The 22500-nt window shown below is 41.7% G+C and overlaps 1 protein-coding gene across 1 annotated transcript in view; it reads left to right on the forward strand.

Moving 5' to 3' along the window:
• Positions 1-22500, forward strand: part of esyt2b (extended synaptotagmin-like protein 2b) — a 44782-nt gene that overhangs the window by 16246 nt on the left and 6036 nt on the right. The window contains exons 7-18 of the mRNA XM_053629869.1: positions 284-339; positions 10095-10215; positions 10331-10507; positions 10794-10876; positions 11103-11151; positions 11969-12058; positions 12657-12737; positions 14434-14535; positions 17804-17878; positions 19006-19092; positions 19615-19764; positions 19891-20333. Of these exons, the coding sequence (XP_053485844.1) occupies positions 284-339; positions 10095-10215; positions 10331-10507; positions 10794-10876; positions 11103-11151; positions 11969-12058; positions 12657-12737; positions 14434-14535; positions 17804-17878; positions 19006-19092; positions 19615-19764; positions 19891-20333 (1514 nt within the window). The remainder of the gene's footprint in view (positions 1-283; positions 340-10094; positions 10216-10330; positions 10508-10793; positions 10877-11102; positions 11152-11968; positions 12059-12656; positions 12738-14433; positions 14536-17803; positions 17879-19005; positions 19093-19614; positions 19765-19890; positions 20334-22500) is intronic.

A 22500-nucleotide genomic window follows, 5' to 3' on the forward strand; every position in this document is an offset into this window, starting at 1 on the left:
GTCCTTGTATACTGTCACACTATATTGATCCCCCGCGTGTGAGTATGTGTGTGTGTGTGTGTGTGTGTCTTATTGCACAAAGTGCAGCTCTAATAAAGATGTTTAATGTAAATCAGACATTTTGTTTCACTCGTCTCTTCATTACCTCTAACACACACACACACACACACACACACACACACACACACACACACACACACACACTGAGATGAGTAGTCAGCTCGAATTTTCTGCCCGTTATGCTTTTCTTTATCTTCTATTAACAAAGCATTTCCTGTTCCAGCTCCTGGACGTGGGCTGGGCCGGACTCACCAACATCCTGGACATTCCTGGCCTTAAGTAAGTCCCACTCCAGCTCCTAACCATCACCTCAGCACAGCTAGCAGTACGTTACAGATAACCCGGCTAACGTCTGCTGCTGACAATACATAACCACTCAGGAGTGCACACCGGCATCTAATATAAAGGGTTACTATTACAATGCATTTTAGGAAGAAAACAAATGATTAGCATGCCAATTTTGAGCTGTTGTAGCTGGCTAGAGGTCTGCTGGCTAATTGGCTAATTTGTGGTTTGTATGATTGACTAATTAGCAACTGTAGCTAATATCTCAACTTAAAATACAGCCTTCTAACCGCAATTTACAGATAACAAAGCAATTCAGCCTTACGTAGCAATTTAGCTTGCTAGCTAGCGTCTGCTTTGCGGTTAGCAAGACTGCACTCTACGCAACATCTAGACAGCTAGCTATAGATTAAAGATAACACGCTACCAAGCATAAATAGCTAGCGACTATCCAGAACAGACTCTTCGTAAAAAATGGCGGTACAAAAATTGTTGTAAGGACACTGACCAGCCAGGAATGCTAGCATTTGTGTTTTGTTTTGTTTTTTGCTCTGCTTTAACACACTGGATTCACCTCAGGTATTAGCAGTCGAGCTCTTTATGAAGCTCAAAGCCGTTAAACAAAATCATAGATTCTGTCAGCGTGGGTTCCTAGCTGATTAGCATTCCATTAAAGTGCTATCTTGAGAAGCTAACTGCACACATGACTCAGCGTGAACTGAAGGTTCTTACAGTTTCATGCATTAAATAGTCGTTTCTGTCAAATTAGGGCTCGGATTACTTTTTAGTGGCTTTCCTGTGGTGAATTACTGCGAGGAGAGACGTAACTGGAATATATTAGAGCACGCGGCAGGTTCACACAAGGTGAAACAAGTCGATTTTCTGGGTTTATTGGTTTCTTAAACCAGAGGCTGGAGCTGATTCTAGAAGATTCCGGGACAAAAAAACGTGAGCACAATATCAAACGATACCGGACATGTCGAACGAGCTGAGATTAAGCTCCACCCACAAACTAACAATACCTACAGTACAAGCTTTTCAAGTCCTATAACTAGACGGTAAATAATCGGTTTTGCCGACGATTACAATTATTTCTTTCCTAAAGAACAAGCAGTTTTATGATGCTTTTTATCTGTTTAATGTTGCGGAACGTCTGTTAAAGAGCGTAGCTTTCAGCTATACTATAAAGCCGCTCAGGTGCCGAGTCCTATCCGTTTGCAACCACCAGAGAATGTCCGGTTATAGCAAATTATTTATGTTCATGTCCGATCGAAGAGGAGACATATTCGTGCACCACTCGCGGACCACTCGAACATTCTTTATTCTTCACAGCTTGATGGTTATATAAGGTATGCAGGTGTGTGATTCTACATAAAGAAATAATACCGGTTTTGAAACGTGCATAATTTTGTTTTAAAGGTCTCATACGATGCATTTACGTGCATCCGAGGTCAAAAAAACACTTTAACGTGCTCTTAATTTAAACTGCAGCGTTACCTTTTTTCCCCCCCAGTGTCACACAAACGACTCGTTAAATGATTCGTTCTAAAGGATTCGTTCTAAACTCCTCCTTTCAGAGAGCGCAATCTGCTCTGATTGGTCAGATGTCCCAGTCTGTCGTGATTGGTCTATCTCTGTCAGCGTGTGTCGATAAAGGAAACGCCCACTACCGTAACGAGTTTCAGCTCCATCTGTGTGTGAGCAGCCGATGAAGACCAGAGGCGGGGCTTTTTTGTTACAACCCTACGTAGGTTAATACAGGAAGTAAAGTCTGGAATTGCTAATGACTCGTTTCAGCTGTTCAGAATCGCTTCCTTCTTTTGGGAGTCGATAGCGACATTTGTCGTGAAAACTTTGCAGACGTTTTTACGTTACAGTGAAATGATCCGGACTTCCCGTCACTACTGACTGCCTAATCAAAAATCCTAATACGGATGTTATACAGTTACATTGCCACTAGATGGCCCTCACTTGAATGCAACGTTCACGAAGCAAGTTACTTCCTGTCCTCACTTGTGTACGCCATAGCAGCTATAAACAGTCGTTCCCTCATCAGCCGATGTTTTATCGCGGCTTCTCACGTTACCAAGAAATCACAAAGTTACAGCTTTACCTCTGACTGTTAAAAAGTGTTGACACCGGAGACTCCTTCCCTACACGTTACATAAACATCTCCTTACCCTGGAGAAAGGGTCAGCACATCAACAGTTGTTTATAAGTCTATCAAGTCTATATTAACGCATTAAACGAGCGCGTTAATATAGACTTGCGCTACTGTCAGAGAAAATTAACCGACACCTTCTGACCAATCACAATCCAGACCTTGACAGTGGTGTAAAACATATTATACAGTATACGTTTTATAGTTCTAATATTTTATATGCGTACGTATGATTGTGTATATTTTTAAATAAACATATTTACATACAGTAATATTATGGAAAAAAAATTTTTTTCTAAAGTTGGCAGGATGAAACATATGTAAGAATTATTGATAACTTTACGAATAACTTTTACAAGCAATATGTGACAAATCTTCGACCAGTAGCACGTCAGCTGTGGCTGTGTCAACTGTGGCTCACTAGCTACCGTTAATTAGCTAGATATTTCTAACTTGTAGCCACCATTAATTAGCGAGCTTTATTAGTTATTTGTAAATTGCTAGCTAGTTAGCTATATAAGTCTTTTGGAACTTGGTTAGTAGCAGTCGTTAGAGATCTAGCTAGCCCTATTATTGCAACTTGCTAGCTAGTATTAATTAACCTGCTCTAACAGACTTTTGTAACTTATAGCTACTATTAATTAACTATATGTAGCTAACTCTATTGGTTATTTTTAACTTGCTAGCTAACATTAGTTAGGTAGATAGGTAGCTATTTGTAAGTTGGTTATTAGCATTAGTTAGCTATATAGCTAGCTATGTTATTGCAGCTTGCTAGCTACTATTACTTAACTAGCTGCATTAGTCTTTTTTAACGTATGGCTACTATTAATTAGCTATATAGTTAGCTCTATTAGTTATTTGCAACTTACTAGTTGAAAAAACATATATTTATTTGATCTAAAGTCGGCAGCCTGAAACATATGCAGGAATTATTTATTTACGTTTTTATTTATTTATTCATTTTCATGTGATTCATTTTCATGTGATTCATTTACATGTGATTCATTTACATGTGATTCATTTACCTTTTCTCTTCTCTCCTCCCTTCCCTTTCCCAAATATTTCATTGAGAAGAAGAAGAAAAAAAAAACAAAAAAAACACAACAAAAACTTATTTATTATTTATTAATGTATTTATTATTTATTTATTAAAACCCTACAGTGGAATGATACGCCAGTGTCATATAATTTAATGAATATATTCAGTGCATTAGCACTAATAATAATAATAATAATGGCATGTTCAGACTCAGACAGATCTGTGTAAGTGTGTAATGGCTGTTACCCGTTTTCTCGGTCTGGTGTGTTAACTGTGAGCAGCTGCAGTGTGAGGTTGTAAGAGTAATTGCTCCCTATGGGGGATGTTGAGCGCGGTGTAATGGCAGCGCTCAGAGATGTGTACGTAGAGCGTAGATGGTGTGTGATGCTCTGTTCTACTCACCCAGACCTGCAGAAAGAAAATATATTTCCCTCCCCGTAAATAATTCATTTTAATCAGCCTGCCTGGTCTGAATCCGAGAACCGTAATGCTTGATAATCTTATAAACACGGTGTGTTGTGCTGTTAGGGGAAAGTCATCAACAATCAAGAGTAATAAAGTCGGTTATTTTTGTGCATTCTGAACAGCGATTTGCCAACGTTTATGCTTTGTTTTTTCTCCATTAAAGAACAGCATATATATATATATGTGTGTGTGTGTGTGTGTGTGTGTGTGTAAATATACACACACGTATATGTATATATGGAAACGAGTGCGACAGCACCACCAATGATTGTAAGAAAAACACACCTTAAAGTCAGTCTTGAGGTTGTCCATAAGCTATTGTCCCCAAAACATTGAAAAAAATGCACATTTAGAAGAAATACGCAAATCTCTCTCTACCCCCGATACGGACCAACAGTTTTGATGACATCATTCTGCACTGGACATCAGATTTTCTGTCGAATCAAACGCGAATCAATCAACTCTAGAATCTGAAATGCTACCGGTTATGCTCCGCCCTGACTTCCTGTTTCAGTGGAAATGACGTCAACTCGTCGAATAATGCCGCGCGTTTCGCAGGGACTTTAATACCATGGATGGTGTTATGACATGAGAAGCGCTGCAGGCTGGGGCTGATTTCTTTCCACCCCAGATTGTAGAATCATGCAGCCAATCGGTGACAGTCGTGTCAGGTGATTACGCGGCGCGACACGCCCACTGGATCTGATCACGCGTCCGTAACGTGTCGTCAGCAGCGACCGGGAAGGCGTGTAGAGAACACTAATTGTCGAGTGTATAATCCCCACCAGCCATTATTGCGTGTACGACAGTATGTAATGTTAAAGTCTCTGTAAGCACAAACACACTGCTGACCCACCAGTACAATCTGAATGAATGTGTAACCACTGCATGTGCTTTAAGTCTTACAGATTTGAACACCCTCAGCACTGAGAGTGCTGACAGAACATCGACACACACACACACACACACACACACACTCGGAGAAGTTGCTGTGTGAGCCATTGACTGTAATATATTATGGCACCCCTTGTGCATGTAGTGTTTAAAAGCTGTAAATTCTCTTGTTCAGGCACATTAACGTTTTTCTTTTTGTTTTTGTTTTTTTATTCGAAAAATAAACGATCGTTGCGGTTTTTAATTATCCAGAAGCACAACAGCACAACACTTTTACTGCTTTGTTTTACAGTCAGGCTTTTCCCCTGATGGAGATATCTGTGAGTGCAATTTGATAGAAAAGTCACATGACGTCCCATGTGTGTATGTGCCGTGAGGTCTTGTTCAGGAATCTCCGAAACACTTTAAAACACCTCCACCACTAATAATGCGTCTTGACAATTTCCGCATAAGTCTGTAATCGAATCTTAAATGCCAGCACTTCCGCTCGGTCGAAATGTGGTGATCGGGCGACATGAACTGACCTCAGATCAGCCGTAAGGGATCATTTGGTTATAATGTGGTTATCTGTAATGTGTGGTCGCAGAACTTTCAATAAACCAAGGGAGAAACTTGATAATAAAAGAAAACATGGGTGAAAACGTAGCTAACGGGTGGCCAGCTCTGTAAGACTTATTATTATCCATCCATCTTCTATACCACTTATCCTCTTCAGGGTCACGGGGGAACCTGGAGCCTATCCCAGGAAGCATTGGCCACAAGGCGGGGTACACCCTGGACAGGGTGCCAATCCATCGCAGGGCACAATCACATACACACTCACACATTCATACACTACGGACACCAATCAGCCTACCATGCATGTCTTTGGACTGGGGGAGGAAACCGGAGTACCCGGAGGAAACCCCCGCAGCACGGGGAGAACATGCACAGGGCCACGGTGGGAATCGAACCCCCGACCCTGGAGGTGTGAGGCGAACGGGTGAACGTGCTAACCACTAAGCCATCATGCGCCCCTTATTATTATTATTGTTATTATTATTATTATTATTATTATGATGATGATGGGGCCAAGCACCGAATTTCTGCCTAATTAGATTTTCCACCATCTTGGACTGTGTCAAAAACTGTTTTTTTCTGACAAATGTTGGCCACTTGTCACCATATTTGGCACACGTCATCTTCGGAGTAAGCCTCACAAAAACGATCGAAAGATTTTTTAGTACTCTGAACGGTTTGCCCATAATGCGCCAACAAATCTGACTTCGAAGCCGCCAAACAGGAAGCGAAGCTGTATCTCAGCAACGACTTTGCACACTGGCACAAATCTTTGTAGGCATGTTCACAAACATGACCTGAGGCTATGCAACAAATTTTGTGGCAGCACCACCTACTGGTCAAAAGTTGCAACAACATGCCCAAAATGCTTCCGTCTAAGTGCCATTTTTGCTACTCTTCCTCCAAATTGTGTCCAATCTTCACCAAATTTGGCTCACATCATCGTTTTCTAACTACAAAGCATTCTTGAATTCCTTTGACTATAGTTATGGCTTTACTTTCATGTTATTACTTAAGCAGCGATTGTAGCGCATCTGTGAATGTGTGGCTCAACGACTCTGGGTGCTTGGCCCCCGAAAATGTAAATATTATTATTATTATGATGATTATTATTATTATTATTATTATTATTATTATGTGCGGTAACCAATATGATGTGAAACTGAATGACTTGGAATAGTTTAAATAATAATGTCGGCTATTTGTAGAGGAGGCGGACGCAATAGCAGATTTAGTTTATTGAGCGTGACAAAACACGAAAGAAAAAGACCCAGTAATCAAGAGCTGAACATACGCTCTAGCTGGGAAAAAAAAAACAATGAAAACACCTCCTCAACTTGGAATTCCTACCAGAACTTTTGGGAAGGTGTCCTCACCCCAGAGTTCAGCACACGATGTCGTTCCAAGATGGCCGCTCAGACTGTTAACGAGACATAAAGTAGCACTTCACTGCTTTAAATGAGTTTATAGCAGTATTTACTCTCTCCATCAACATGGGATTATGTAAATTATATATAAATATGAATATAAACACATAAACTCACGATCACTAACGTTAGCTGGCTAGCTTGTTGCTAATTAAACACACACTTTCATGGCAGCGTCCATGTTTTATCCACACTTTGTAGCTTCAATGCACCAAACCTGAAAATGACGTAGTTCCAGAGTTCAGTCGATGACTATCGTGGCTACTCTGTATTAAATACTCTAGAAATGCTGCTGCTTAAGGACAGATCTGTTCTGACCGTCAGGTGAAACACCTTCCCACGCGATTCATTTCTGCTCTTTTTCTTTCTAACCAACTCTGTGGTTGGGGGGGGGGGGGGGGTTAAGATCTGAGAACACTGTGGTTTTATATTTCCGGCCTTTCTACAGTTTAGTCATTTCCTGCTCTGCTACATCTATAAGCTGTGTCACCTACAAACTATAATGTGTTTGTGTGTGTGTGTGTGTGCGGAGAGAGAAAAGCCCATGTTAACTCTGTGCTCCATTATTTTAGTCTTAATTCTCTTAATTTACACCTTTTCAGACTCATGATCTTCATGACTTTTCTCTTTCAAAGGATGGAGTGTGTAAAATTCCAAGAGTTTACTTTTTATCCTGTTCCAGTTACTAAAGGTGTGCCTCAAGTCTCTATGTTAGGCCCGACTTTGTTTTCTATTAGTGCTGCTCGCTCAGGCGCTCATATGCTGATGAAACAGTATTCTGTGGCCCTAACATTACTTCAGCATGCGCTTACCAGCATTAAACCATCACTATATGCATTTTCACACTTTTTTTCCCCCAGTCTCAAACCTCTCTGCATCAGGAGTTTAGTAGGTTTAGTCAAACGTTAGATTGGAAAAGTGTTTCTCGGGAACTGATTCGTGATCCTCTTGAAAACCGTGTTCAGGGCTTCACTTTGAGTAAAATTCGGATGTGGACTGAATCGTGTGGAAAGCGATTACACAGCTTTCTTCACCTCAGCAGTAATCAACGCTGGTCTATGGTGCAAGGGGGTGGGGGGCACTTACTTTTGGAAACAGGCTTTATGTTTTCAGAGTGGTGGCTTGAGTAGTGCGCACTCTGCCGCCTATCTAGGGCACTAATCGCAGGGTGTAAATACAGGGCATTCCTGAGCAGCTCGGTAAAGTGACGTCGTCGGAGATCAGGAGCAGCTGGTGTAGAGACGTCACTGATATCTGAGCGGAGAAGACGAGTGACAAACAGTCCAGTGTGTCAGCTGATTATTTTAGACAGCTGTGGAGGACACACACACACACACACACACATACATTACAGTCTGTACAGAAATATATTTCTCTGTACACATGAGCTGGCATGGCTAAATATATATATATGTGTGTGTGTGTGTGTGTGTGTGAGTGTAAGCCCTCTGTACTCCATTATTGAGAGATTTATATGAGTGTTTGCACCTCTTTATCCCCTTTCTCGCTCTCTCTCTCTCTCACTCTGTCTCTCTCTCTCTCTCTCTCTCTCTCTCTCTGTAATCAACAAATCATCGTTATTGAAACAGTGAGAAAATATGCACACAACTTTACTAAAATTAATGAGGCCCAATGTCCCCTTTACCCCACATGTACTCTATCAGCAAGGAAATATTCTGCTGCTTGACGTTTTGCACTGACGCTCAGATGCTAATCAAGCTAAGTTTAGCATCATGTCGTGCTAAAAATGGTACAAATAAACTTTAGTTGCTTTCAGGGTGAGTTGTTAACACTAACGTAAGAAGTGAAAACAGTGAGCAAATATGGAAACATGGGAAACGAAGAGGGTCAGAATCAGGTGAGTGGCCATGGGGTCAAAATCAGGTGAGTGGCCATAGGGTCAAAATCAGCTGAGTGGCCATGGGGGTCAAAATCAGCTGAGGGATATAAGGTCAAAATCAGGTGAGTGGCCATAGGGTCAAAATCAGCTGAGTGGCCATAGGGTCAAAATCAGCTGAGTGGCCATGGGGGTCAAAATCAGGTGAGTGGCCATAGGGTCAAAATCAGCTGAGTGGCCATAGGGTCAAAATCAGCTGAGTGGCCATGGGGGTCAAAATCAGCTGAGTGGCCATGGGGGTCAAAATCAGCTGAGGGATATAAGGTCAAAATCAGTTGAGTGGCCATGGGGTCGATATCAGCTGAGGGATATAAGGTCAAAATCAGGTGAGTGGCCATAGGGTTCAAAATCAGGTGAGGACTGTAAGGTCAAAATCAGGTGAGTGGCTATGGGGTCAAATTCAGGAGAGCTGGTATAAGGGTCAAAATCAGGTAAGTGGCCATAAGGGTCAAAATCAAGTGAGTGGCCATGGAGGTCAAAATAATGTGAATGGCCATTGGGGTCAAAATCAAGTGAGGATATAAGGGATACAATAAGGTAAGCAGCCATAAAAGTCAAAATCAGGTGAGTGGCTGCAGGGATCAAAATACAGCGAGGGATGTAATGGTCAAAATCAAGTGAGATCCATAAGAGTCAAAATCAGGTTAGGTATATAAGGGTTTAATGCTCAAAATCAGGTGAGGGCCATGAGGGTCAAAATCAGGTGTGGGGACATAAGGGTCAAAATCAGGTGAGTGGCCGTGAGGGTGAAAATCATGTGAGTGGCCATAAAGCTCAAAATCAGGTGGGGCCAAAGGGGTTAAAATACAGTGAGGGATGTAAGCATCAAAATCAAGTGACAGCCATAACGGTCAAAATCAGGTTAGATATATAATGGTAAAAATCAAGTGAGCGGCCATGGGGGTCAAAATCAGGTGAGTGGCCATAGGGGTCAAAATTAAGTGAGGATATCAGGGTCAAAATCAGGTGAGTGGCCATAGGGGTCAAAATCAAGGGAGGGATTTAGGGTCAAAATTAGGTGAGTGGCCATAAAGGTCAAAATCAGGTAAGGGATATAAGGGTCAAAAATATATGAGTGGCCTCATTTTGGCGAATATGGAAACATGGGAAATGAAGAGGGTCAAAATTAGGTAAGGGCCATGAGGGTCAAAATCAGGTGAGGGGACATAAGGGTCAAAATCAGGTGAGGGACATAAGGGTCAAAATTAGAGATAACAATACCCCATCATAATATCGCTGTCATAGTAATATATCAACACACCCACTGCTATGATGTGACGCTGTGTTGTGTTTTTATCTTGGCAGTGGATTCTCGGACAGCCTGATCCAGGACGTTATCTCCAGATACCTGGTGCTGCCGAACAGGATCACCGTGCCACTAGTGGGTGACATAGAGCTGGAGCAGCTGCGGTTTCCCATGCCTAAGGTCAACACATAGACACACACACACACACGGTTCAGTAATCCTGAAGCTGTTTTCATGTCCCCGGGGTGTATTAATGCTCTGTTTCCTGTGTGTGTGTGTGTGTGTGTATTTACAGGGTGTATTAAGGATCCACTTCCTGGAAGCACAAAATCTCGAGGGGAAGGACAAGTTCTTCGGTGGTCTGATCAAGGGCAAATCAGACCCGTACGGAGTCGTCCAGGTCGCTAATCAGATTTTTCAGAGCAAAACCATTAAAGAGTGTTTAAACCCGAAGTGGAACGAAGTGTTTGAGGTGAGTGTGTACAATGTAGAATGGGACATTGCGTCAGTAGTCATTTAAATGTTAATTGGAATTGAATTTTAAACTTCATAGAAACAATGGAGAGAAAATAATTGTGCTGCATAACAAAATGTACAGTATATCCAGTGCAGGTTGCTTTGTTGTATAACGTTACAGTGTACTAGATATCTTCGTCCTGCGCAATGTTTGCACTGCACAATGTTTGTACTGCCTGTAATAATCATGGTGTTTGTGGGTGTGTGTTGAGTGATGTATTATGTGGTGTGTCCATCTCCAGGCGGCGGTGTATGAACATTCTGGACAGCATCTAGAGATCGAGCTGTTTGATGAAGACCCAGACAAAGACGACTTCCTGGGCAGGTACTGCGACCTCACTAGGGGTTTTGAACAGTTTGACATTTGTACATTATAACAACTCGGTCCAAAAATACATCACATTTTTTACTTTATCAACGAAAGGAACAATGTATTAGGAAATACAGGCATCATACAGACACGCCTTTACACTGACGTTGGATGTGAAATGGTGTGAAAATGTTTTTGCATATTGCATGTTTTTGTATCATTGTTACTTTTTCTTTTCTAGTCTAATGATTGATCTGACCAAGCTTCACAAGGAGCAAAAAGTTGAAGAGGTAATTCATGTCTGTCTCAATTCCTGTCTCACTTCCTGCCTCTATTCCAAGTAGCAAACTGATGTTGTGTCAGCCGTAACCATTCTGTTGGGTCAACATTGGGTTTCACAATTGGCCCAGTGTGCAGAATTACATGGTGCCATTGTTGGTTTGTTATGAAAAGTGCTCCTTTGCTAACAATGGCCAAACATTGTTTAAGGCAGCCCAGTATATGCGTCGGGCCAGCGTCAATTTGCTACCTGGTAGTGCCTGATAGAAAATATCATTCTGACTAGCAACGGGAAAACTTCCCAGAATATTGACTCTGCACCAGAAATACAACTATAATACAAATACTCAGTATACTGTATATACATCACTGATATTTGATATTACAAAGTATACAGTAGCTAACTAATAGCCTGATGGCTAGCTAATTCGCTACTTAGCATCCTGAGCATGGCCGTAAACGCAATTGACCACCTTTTGCTTTATTTTATTACACACGTATTTCAATATCGGTGCTAAAACATGCACTCACCCTCAGCCACCCAGAATAATAAAGTATTTAAAATAGGCCTGAAGAATTTATAGGCTACTTTCAACAAGGGAACATGCTTGAAGTTGTACTGGCACTGTTGCTAGGCAACCAGGCAGCAAGGATGCCCAGCATGAGCCTGCTAATGACCGAAGTTAACAATTTAACTAGACGATCTGTAGAAAAGCAGATTCATGATTTTTGTTTGAACCACCACCTACGTTATCTGTACCAAAAAATGTTTGTGTGTGTGTGTGTGTGTGTGTGTGTGTGTGTGTGTGTGTGTGCGCGTGTGTGCAGTGGTTTGACCTAGAGGAAGTCTCCAGTGGAAAACTGCATCTGAGGCTCGAGTGGCTTTCACTGTGGTCAGGTGCTGATAAATTACAGCAGGTACACACACACACACACACACACACACACACACACACACACACACACACACGCAAACACACACACATGCGTTCTCTCTTTTCTATTTAATTTCCATTCCCTATCACTTCCTCTTTCACCACCACTATTTAATTTTCCTTCTGCTTTTCTTTCCTCATTTTTTAACCAGTATTATATCTTTACCATATATCTCCCTCATGTTCCCTCTCACTTCCCCTTTTTTCATTCTCTTTCTCTCTCCCTCTCTCGCTCTCCCTCTCTCTCTCCCTCTCTCTCTCACGCTCTCTCTCTCCCTCTCTCTCTCTCCCTCTCTCTCTCCCTCTCTCTCTCACGCTCTCTCTCTCCCTCTCTCTCTCACTCTCTCAATCTCTCTCTCTCTCTCTCTATCTCTCTCTCTCATTCTCACTCTCTCAATCTGTCTCTCTTTCTCTCTCTCTCTCTCTCTCTCTCCCTCTCTCTCTCACTCTCTCAATCTCTCTCTCTCTCTCTCTGTATCTCTCTCTCTCATTCTCACTCTCTCAATCTGTCTCTCTTTCTCTCTCTCTCTCTCTCTCTCTCTCTCTTTCACTCTCTCTCTCTCTCTCTCTCTCTCTCTCAGGCCCTGTGGAGTATCAGGACCAATGACAGTTTGTCTTCTGCGCTGTTGATGGTTTACCTCGATTCTGCCCGGAACCTTCCGGTATGCACACATGCACGCACGCGCACACACGCACACTCTCACACACACGCGCGCACACACACACACATGCGCGCACACACGCACACTCTCACACACACACACGCACGCACGCGCACGCACGCACGCTCTCACGCGCACACATGCACACATGCACACAATGCCATCAGGCTGTAACAGAAGATAATTCAGCATATGAATTGTGAAAGAAGTTCATTTTTCTTTACTTTAACAAGGAATAACACAATGGGAAATGCTGTTATAGAAACATAACACATATCACACCCCAGTGTGTCCCGGAGTTGATTATTTTCCTCTAACAGCACTTCCTGAAGTGTTTTATTCCTCTTATACCACTGCAGCTCACCAACGATTAGCGTTTATGTGATGCGTCCGCCCTACACGTCCCGGTGAATGAGCTGTTACTATAGAAACAATAACGTATCAGAACTAGTACATACCGAACATACCATTGTGCTTATAAGTATACATACCCCTTGCAGAATCTGCAAAAAGTTAACAATTAAAAAAAGACAAATAAGTGGGATCATTAAAATAGCATTGTGTTTTATTTTTAATGTAGTCCCGCCCTGAATAATCTATTTCACATAACCGATGTTGTCACGTAAGGAGGTTGAGAGCGGATGCAAGTGCAGTTAAAGATGTTTATTAGAGAGAGAGGCAGGCAGACAAATCCAGAATGGTAGTCCAAAGCGTGGTCTAATAACAGGCAAAATGTCAGGCGATATACACACAGGCATAAACAGGGCGTGGCTAGAATCAAAAACGAGAAACAAGGTCAATAACATGAAACAAACTGAGAAACAATGAACAACCGCTTGGTAATGAGATGAACTCAGTACTACGCAGTGTGCACACAGACACGAGGGGTTTAGATGACAAATGTAATGATGGGTTAAACACAGGACAGCTGAAAACAATGATGAAATACATTTGGGAAACAACCAAGGACAAAACAGGGGCGGAGACAGAACATAACCAAAACAAAAGCATGTTGTCCAAAGTAAACAAAGTCAGTGTCACTGAAAACCGGAACGCGTGCGGTCGCTAAGCGCTCGAGCATCGGCGCGACGAGCTTGCGCTTCGGATTTCCGAGCACGCTGCAATACTGCGGCGCTAGCTCAAGGGGAATTCAGGACAGATGTTTACACATAGTCCCCGAGACACAATACACAAATGAACCGGTTCGAAAGTTTACACACGCTCGATTCTTAATCACGTGTGTCGTTACCTGGATGATCCACGACTGTTTTTATGTTTTGTGAGAGTTCTTCATGAGTCCCTGGTTTGTCCTGAGCAGTTAAACTGCCTGCTGTTCTTCAGAAAAATTTGCTTTTCCATCATCTTCTGCATATTCGAGCCCTTTCCAACAGCGGCTATATGATGTTAAGATCCATCTTTTCACACCGAGGGACTTGTACATAACTAATACAAAAGGTGCCAACATTCTCTGATGCTCAAGAAGAGCCCCGGGGGGTGTAAACTTTTTAACAGGATCATCGATGTAAATTGTTATTATTTTGTCTTCTGGGAAACGTGTACATATCTTATGTAGCTTGTGAAGAGCGGTACTACATTAAATAAATAAATAAATAAATAAATAAATAAATAAGCTCAACACCTTCTGGCCAATCACAATCCAGAATTCAGCAGTATTGTGTCACTGTTTCCTGTGAAGAGTGTGTTCGAGGGCAGCTTCGGCTGCGGGAACGAGCGGGGCAGGAGAGGGTCCGGTCTGGTGTTTTGCGAGGACTCGTCTTCTCTCTGTAGATCGTTACTTGTGAGTTACTTGTGAGAATTAGCCTCCTCACTAACGGCACGATTGAATTAACAGACGTATAGGAGGTGCTTATTGAAAATGCATGAAGGTAATACCGATACCTGCATGTTCAGAATTAAATAATAATAATAACATTAATAATAATTCCTCCTCATATTGTATCAGATATCCTATGTGTATTTTTTTTATCACGGACTATAATTTGTTCATTAGTGTCATAACACTGCTGATGAAGGGTGGTTAGAAAGATCAAAACGATGGAAACGTTAGTTGCGGAAATGTGTAGTATTTAATATATCACAATACTGAATGTGTATGACATCGATAGATTAGTCTACTGCTAATTTCTGGTCTCCGTTATGCCTTCCTTTCATTCGTCCGTAAACTTCTCTGACTCTAATTCGACCTTTTATTATATAATTTTGTTTTGTTAATATAGCTAAAGCTACCGGCTGATTTCTGAATTCAAAATACACAAAAACACTCAATACAAACGAATAAAGTTGGCGTTTTACACGCTGCTAATTTCCCGTCGCATGTTCTCGCACAAATTCACATATTTATATAATGTTGTAGCTTTGTTAGATGTTAGTATGTAAATTGTCGTCAACAAAGTAGCGTTCCACGAGCATGCCAGCTGGTGTGTGCGTGGGGTTAAACGGTAAACAATGAGAGATTTGTTGGGGGGAGGGGGACGACAACGAGTAAAAAAAAGTCTTCTTCGGCTGTTGATGCGACCCTGCCGGAAAAAAACAATCACAGAAATTCTAATGGTTTCCACTACAAATACCATTACAAACCATCAGTTAACCATTAAAACGCTTACCATTATTGGTCCCTAATGGTATCCACTAGACATAACATGCCACCATCAGAAGGCAACAAATTACCTGTGGAGACCCACAGGGACCATTACAGTTTCCATTAAAACCATTACAAATCCTATGAGGGTTTCTATGGCTTTTTTTTTCAGCAGGGATGGGGGACTACATTCTCCTACCACATTAACAAGATGCCATTTTGTTTCCATATTGAATTTTACAACTGGAAATGAGAAGTATAAGGGAAGTACAGGGGCTAGTTACAGCCATGACCAAAACACCAAACACCTCCAAAACTTCAGAGACATGTTACCATGTAATGCACAGCCTTTTTAAAAATAAAAAAAACTAAAAATAAATAAAAACACAGCTTAATTTTCTATCAAAGAGCGAGCAGCTTGAGTTCCACCCCGATGCTTCCAAACACCCGTACAGAGGCCTGCTGAAGGTACCGTAGTTCTTCAGTAGTGTGTGTGTGTGTGTGTGTGTGACGTCCACGTCGCCAACTCATCCTTCATCAGCGTTACAGCTGAAAACGATGCGCCGTTTTTGTTCACCGCATGCTGAAAAGTCTTTCTTTCTCATTTCCATTCAGTGTTTGAAGTGTTTTTCTCGTTGATTAGTCATTGTCGTTTTTTAAAAAGCTCAGTATCTTGCTAGCCTAGCATGTGTCACTATGAAATACTTTTACTGTATGTCTTTCTGGCCTGCGAATCCATTTTAGTGTAAATCGTTTGAAAACAACATATATACACCAATGGGCTATAAACGTATATAACCTGAAGGCTAGTGCGGACTTTATTGCTTTTTTACTTTTTTGTATTGTGACTGATTGCATTTAGCTAACATTGATAACAGGACGTTTAGGCTACATTTAGCGAGGTCAGCTAAAGCTTATCTAGTGGGAAATGTGAATTCTAGTAGTTTAATTAGCATAACTATCTGTGCTTCATTTTTAGTTTAGCTAGCTTACATTAAGAAAAGCTTTGCTCCCACCTAGCAAAACATTACATTTATGCAGATAGTTTGAGTATTTGTACAGGATTGTAGGATTGTTGGTTGATACGTAAGCACTGGCTATCTTCTAGCTAGCACCTAGAAATATTAACACTAACCAGCATCCCTGTTGTATCTGTAAACAGTTGAAAAGCCAAGACATGGTGAAACAGTAGTAACATAGCTAGTATTAGTTAGCTAAGTAGCATAAAACAGATTTATTGTTAAATCGGTTAGATGTAAACTGGTAGGAGCATGAATATTAATCGTTAGCATGATGTCAACACATTCAGACGGTGAGTTATTTACGCGTAGCGTTGCTTTTGGATAACTGATCCCTGTGTAGCATTCAGCATGACCAGACCTGCCTGCTTAACTCCACTGGGCTACACTGTGTGTGTGTGTGTGTGTGTGTGTGTTGTGTGTTGTAGGTTTGGGACCGGCATGTTCGACTGTGCTGCCTCATTTGATTTCACACATCTCATATACAGTCAGCTCCATAATTATTAGCATCCATGATATTGGTATAACAGGTTGTGAAGATTATGCCACTATTATTGGCAAATATTTTTTTTAAAAATAAAGTTCATGTCAGTGTTTAGGAATTCTTAAGCTGTCGTCTTAAGACGACAGCTTAATATAGCTTAATATAAATTGAAACCTTTAAATTTATTTACCCTCTTGAACAAGGGTTCCAATAATTATGGAGCTGACTGTACATTGTTTTGATGTTATCCCTCAGTAGTTGATGTGACATGACTACATAAAAGTCCTAGAATTGTACCTCTGAATCCAGATTCTATTAATATTTAAATTGGAAATGCCCCAACTCTTATTTTTTGCAAACCAGTATATAAATTGGCTTATATTTGCATATTGCAACCTGATTGGCTCTTTTGTTTTATGACATAATAATAACACTGGTCTGTGACTTGTTCAATACTAGCTTAGATTTTCCATTGGGATTCACATTCAGTCGTGTTTCTTAAAGAAAATTCAACACGGCAGTCAATTCATTTCCAGTTAAGTGTAAAATATTTGACTTTCTTGGCCAGAATACTGTTTTAAGTATGTAGACATTACACTGTGTTAACCAAATGTTATATATATATATATATATATATATATATATATATATATATATATATATATATATATATATATATATTCCCACTGATGCTGTTGTTCTGCACTGGTATATATAATAATGGCACAAAAACCACGATTTCCAGGTGTAGCATGACTCTTTAAATACATTACAAGAATGAAAAAATCAAGGCTCAAGGTCATCCTTATAAATCCATTTTAAACATCATTCTAGCACACGATCCTCACTGGATTTGTGATGCTTCACACTGTCGCTATGGTGTTATACAGTATAGTGGAATCAGATTGATTGAATAAGTTATATTTATAAATGAAGTGGTATTAACGGACATCTCATGTTGCAGTCTGGGAGGAAGGTGAACAGTGACCCGAGCCCTTACGTCCAGTTAACAGTAGGACAGAAGACACTCGGGAGCAAGGTCAGGATGAGAAAAGCGTCTAACACTCTAGTTTTCAAGTGCCTATGAACTACAAATTGGTGTTTTAAAATGTTTGCGCATGTCTCTTGCCATCATATGTCAGGGAAAAATAAATTACGCGGGTGGTGCATGTTCCTGTTTTAGTTGTACATTTTATAATTGAAGAGAAAACAGTGGGGAAAGTTCCTGTTCCTGTTCCTGTTTGCGCCCAGTGGAATGCTCTCTAGAATACATCTGCTCTGCCCCTGTAAACAAATAGTGTGTCATATTCACCCAGGATGTTACACCTCCAGTCCAGCAGAGGTCTCCCTCCCCTGAATACTTATTTAGTATTAAGCCTCGCTAACGTTAATGTTCTCGATCCTATTTCCATGTTTTAAGCCCTGATTGACTATTCCTTGGATTTCCCTTTGTCTGGCCTATTCGTTACAGCTCTAAAGTAGCATCTTCAAATAGGGGTCATTTGTGTAGTATTGGTTGCGCAGCTTCTTGCACATTGTCCCGCATGTATGTTGAAGGTCCCAACATTTTGGATGATGACACATCTTTTTGCCAAACCGTGCGTTGAAGGAAAAGGGATATAAAGGCTAAAGAGATAAAGATAAGGGTTGCGTGGACAGGGAGGGGCTTCACAAGCTTCACTGATTGTACTAGTCTATGCCAGGGGTCATCAACTGGCAGGCCATGATCTGGATGCAAGTGTTCCGGTGGATCAAATCGATCGTTTGAAAAATACTGCAGCAGAACTGAGCAATTAAAAAAGAATGATTGGAAACCTCTGCTTTAGCATATCAAACACGACACAAGTTTGGTCAGACCGGTTGTGAGAAATCGTCCATGGTTGAAAACATGATCTTTTTGCTGCATATTTACTCTCTTTGCTGCTGGTTTCTAAGGTACTGTCGAGGTTCTTTAGATTTAGATGGAGGTGTGGTGTATTGTCTATGCTATTTGTTGTTGTGGAAATCCCCAAGCCAGATGACACTCACAAATAAGAAACACAATCAAATCACAACTCTAAAGCTATCTCATGGGCACTTTTAATCTTGTTTATTAGTATGTATTTATTTATTTAAAAAGTACAATTTAACAATGTAGATGGTCTTTTCTGCTTGTCGTGTCATCAGGTGCGCTATAAGACGTGTGAGCCGCTATGGGAGGAGGCATTTACCTTCCTGGTTCATAACCCACACACTCAGGAACTACAGGTGGAGGTATGGCACGAGGAGATTGTTGTGGTCCCAGTGATGTCATAGATGATGTTTCATTGGCTAAAATTGCACGTTTAGGTTGCATTCCTTATATGAAGGCTGCCAACTAACACTGGAGGCATTGGAGAAAGTAAGCATAAACATAAAATGCTAACTTGCTAATTAAGGAATAAATATAGCTAGATGCATATATAAATAGCTAGCTGATGTAATACCGATGGGTTCTTATTGGATTAGCTGAACATAAAAATAGGTAACCAGATTGGTACTTATCACTTAGGAAGATAAAGCTGTATTACACCAATAAGCTATGACCTCATTACCTAGCTAGCTAGCTATGCAGTGTAACTTGGATAGGGTCCTCTAGGATGCTTTTGTAAGAATGATATGAAGAGATCAGGAGTCTTATATAAGCTGTGTTATACTGTGAGGCTATGCCTTCAGCAGTCAAACATTACCTACTGTATATAGCTGGCTAGCTATATGTGCAGCAGATAAGAGCACCTTGTCACTGCTTGTTTTCAGGTAAAGGATGACAAGCACAAGTGCATGCTGGGTAACGTGCGAGTGGCATTAGCACGTCTCCTGAAGGATGAGGACATGACACTGGTGCAGCAGTTCCCCCTGAACAGCTCCGGCCCAAACAGCACACTCAAACTCAAGCTGGTGCTCAGGGTGAGTGTGTGTGTGTGTGTGTGTGTGTGTGTGTGTGTGTGTGTGTGTGTGTTTCAAAATGTAATCTTTCTGAAATTTACTCTGTGGTGATTCTGAAGAACCTGTGCACGTTTGTTGTGTTCACAGATGCTTTGTCTTGAAAAGGAGACCACATCGGGTCAACCGTCCTTAGTCCAAGTCCAACAAACCAACCAGAGTGTTACGATGTCACATACAAACACTACCACCACCACTACCACACACTCCACCCCTACCACACACTCCACTTCCACCACACACTCCACCCCCACTACACACACAACCCCCTGCAACTCTTCTACCCCCACTGGGGTCACGCTGCGGGGTAAGAGAGGCTCGGAGGGCTCACCGGTGAGCCTGGTTCAGACCGAAACGAGAGACTCGCCACGAAGAGACTCAACACGAAGGAATTCAACACGCCGGAACTCAACACGCAGAAACTCAACACAGAGAGACTCAACACACAGAGACTCAACACAAAGTCTGGCATCGGATGCTTCACTACCCTCAGCTTCTCTGGAGCTACAACACAGACTGGCACAGCTGCAGAAGTAAGCGCACACGCATTCACACGCTTATTTATTTCAATGATCAGTGAAATGCAGGTGGCACTAGGGTGCAGGTTTGATCCTGCCCTCAGGTTACTGTTTGTACAGAGTCTTGCATGGTCGAAACTATTTATGTAACTATTGGCCCATTGGAGTTGTCGACTTGTGGACTGATACCCATCTGTCTCATGTGACTAAGTCAACCATACTAGCACCATTAGAATAGTAGACCACATTGCCAGTGTTGCTGCTGGCAATAGTAGAAGAGATGACCAAGTTGCCCAAGCGGTAGCTCCCTTTATTATGACCTGCCATGCCTCTTCCATCAACAATCAGTGGTCAGTTTGTTTAATGGATGTCCCCACCATATACAGTAGTTTTGTAGGCCTTGCACAGGGTGTCCTAGACTGGATAGACTACTGACCCTTGGCTTGGTCAGAGGTGCATAGTGCCTGGTGCATAGTATTTTAAAATAAATGAACTATTTTCAGTTAAAGCCCAGGAGAGGTTGTAGCACAACCCCTAGGAATTCAGTGTATTATCAAAAATGACCAGAAAGATGGCACATCCATATTTTTTATGGGTCCAATTGCCAAAAAAAGCTGCTCTCAATTCTGTGGACCTCAGGGGCCTCTATTAATGGTGGGAGATCCCAAGAACAAGCCTGTAGGGATCTCGGGGAGCTAATCCTCCTCTGAGCACCTTTCATTTAGCACGTAATGAGCTAATGTAGCCCAACAGACCTGACATCCAGCTTTGCATTACTGCTAGATATGTCTGAAGCATAAATTTTAGAGTGTGTTTACTCCTTTGGATATTGTTTAAACAGAGACTGCAGGTACCTTGGTATTACTACGGTAGAACCATTAAATCTGACAGTTGCTGTTGGTACCGTGAAGTAGACCATATTCATAGAAGCATAGATTTGTCTGGTGGAAGGAGCCCTAGAGTACAAGAAGGTCTGGAGAACAGACTGCACTCTGTTGGCAAAGAGTGGCCATTCCCAGGGCTGCATCCTGCCTGGCAGAGACCTCTTTGGAATTTTCCCTGGAGTGTGATTGAGAAGCAGTATGAAGAGCCATGATCTAGGAACCAGAGATTTGGGCACCCCAAGGAGAAGACAATGGCGGTCTAGACAAACTGTGTTGAGGGTTGCCTTGATCAGGGGCATTTACGGAAAAATATAAAGAATCTCTGGGGTTCCCAAGGTCGTGTCGTATCCTTGAAAACACCAGGAGGCAATGAATGGCACAAGGTTATGTGCGATCTACAAACGTTGTGTGTGAGATTGGTTGAATTTGACCATATTCACTTTATTGCACCAAGATTGAGACCCCACATTTCCTGGTATATTCTTTGCCAACATAGAACATTTGCGGCACTGTTCTTGGGACGTAGGAGACCCATAGACATGCAGACCTTGTGAAGAATTGCTGAAACAGTTTCAACAACCGATGATATCTTACTGCAGCCTGATGGTTTTATGACGGTGTATAACAGAGTCTTTTGTGACCAATGCATGCTTCACCTTGTCACCTTGAAAAGATGCGGTCGGCTGGCTTCTCGTGCCACGTGCCTTCGCCCTCCCTGGTTGGTAGCTGTCATGTGATAAGGGAGAGATGCCTGATGGGTGGCCATTGGTCATGAAATGCACATCAAAGCTTTAATACACAGTAAGGTAGTCAGTAATAACAAGGCTCAGAGCATACTCAAACGTTGCAATGGCAAGACTTTGCCGTGTACAGGTAATCATGAACTGCTTAAATACTTTCAAAACAGGAAGTAAAGGTTGCGCTAGAGCGTGTACTGGTACTCCAGTGACCTGTCTGGGAGGGAAAGTTTTCTGCGCTCTCATTCCAGAGTTTTTAACGTGAAAACCTGAATAAAAAGAAAAGAAACCACTGTTTAGTTCCTTCTTTGGCTTTCTGAGCTACAAGGCAGGAATCCCCTGCTTTCCTTTAAGAATGGGCTCAGTCATTCTTCTCCTCAGCTGCTCCAGCTGGCAGCCGACCAAAACGATCTATAATCCTGTTTTTTTTTTTTGCTGATGTGTGTACTTTTTGCTAATGCGTGTGCTGTTGTTAGACACGACACAATGCCTCAGATTGGGGGTGGGGTCGGGGTGCGGCAGGGAATTACTGACTGTATAAACGCTGATCTGATACGCCTG

Source organism: Ictalurus furcatus, chromosome 7 (genome assembly GCF_023375685.1).
Source record: "Ictalurus furcatus strain D&B chromosome 7, Billie_1.0, whole genome shotgun sequence".
NCBI lineage: Eukaryota > Metazoa > Chordata > Actinopteri > Siluriformes > Ictaluridae > Ictalurus > Ictalurus furcatus.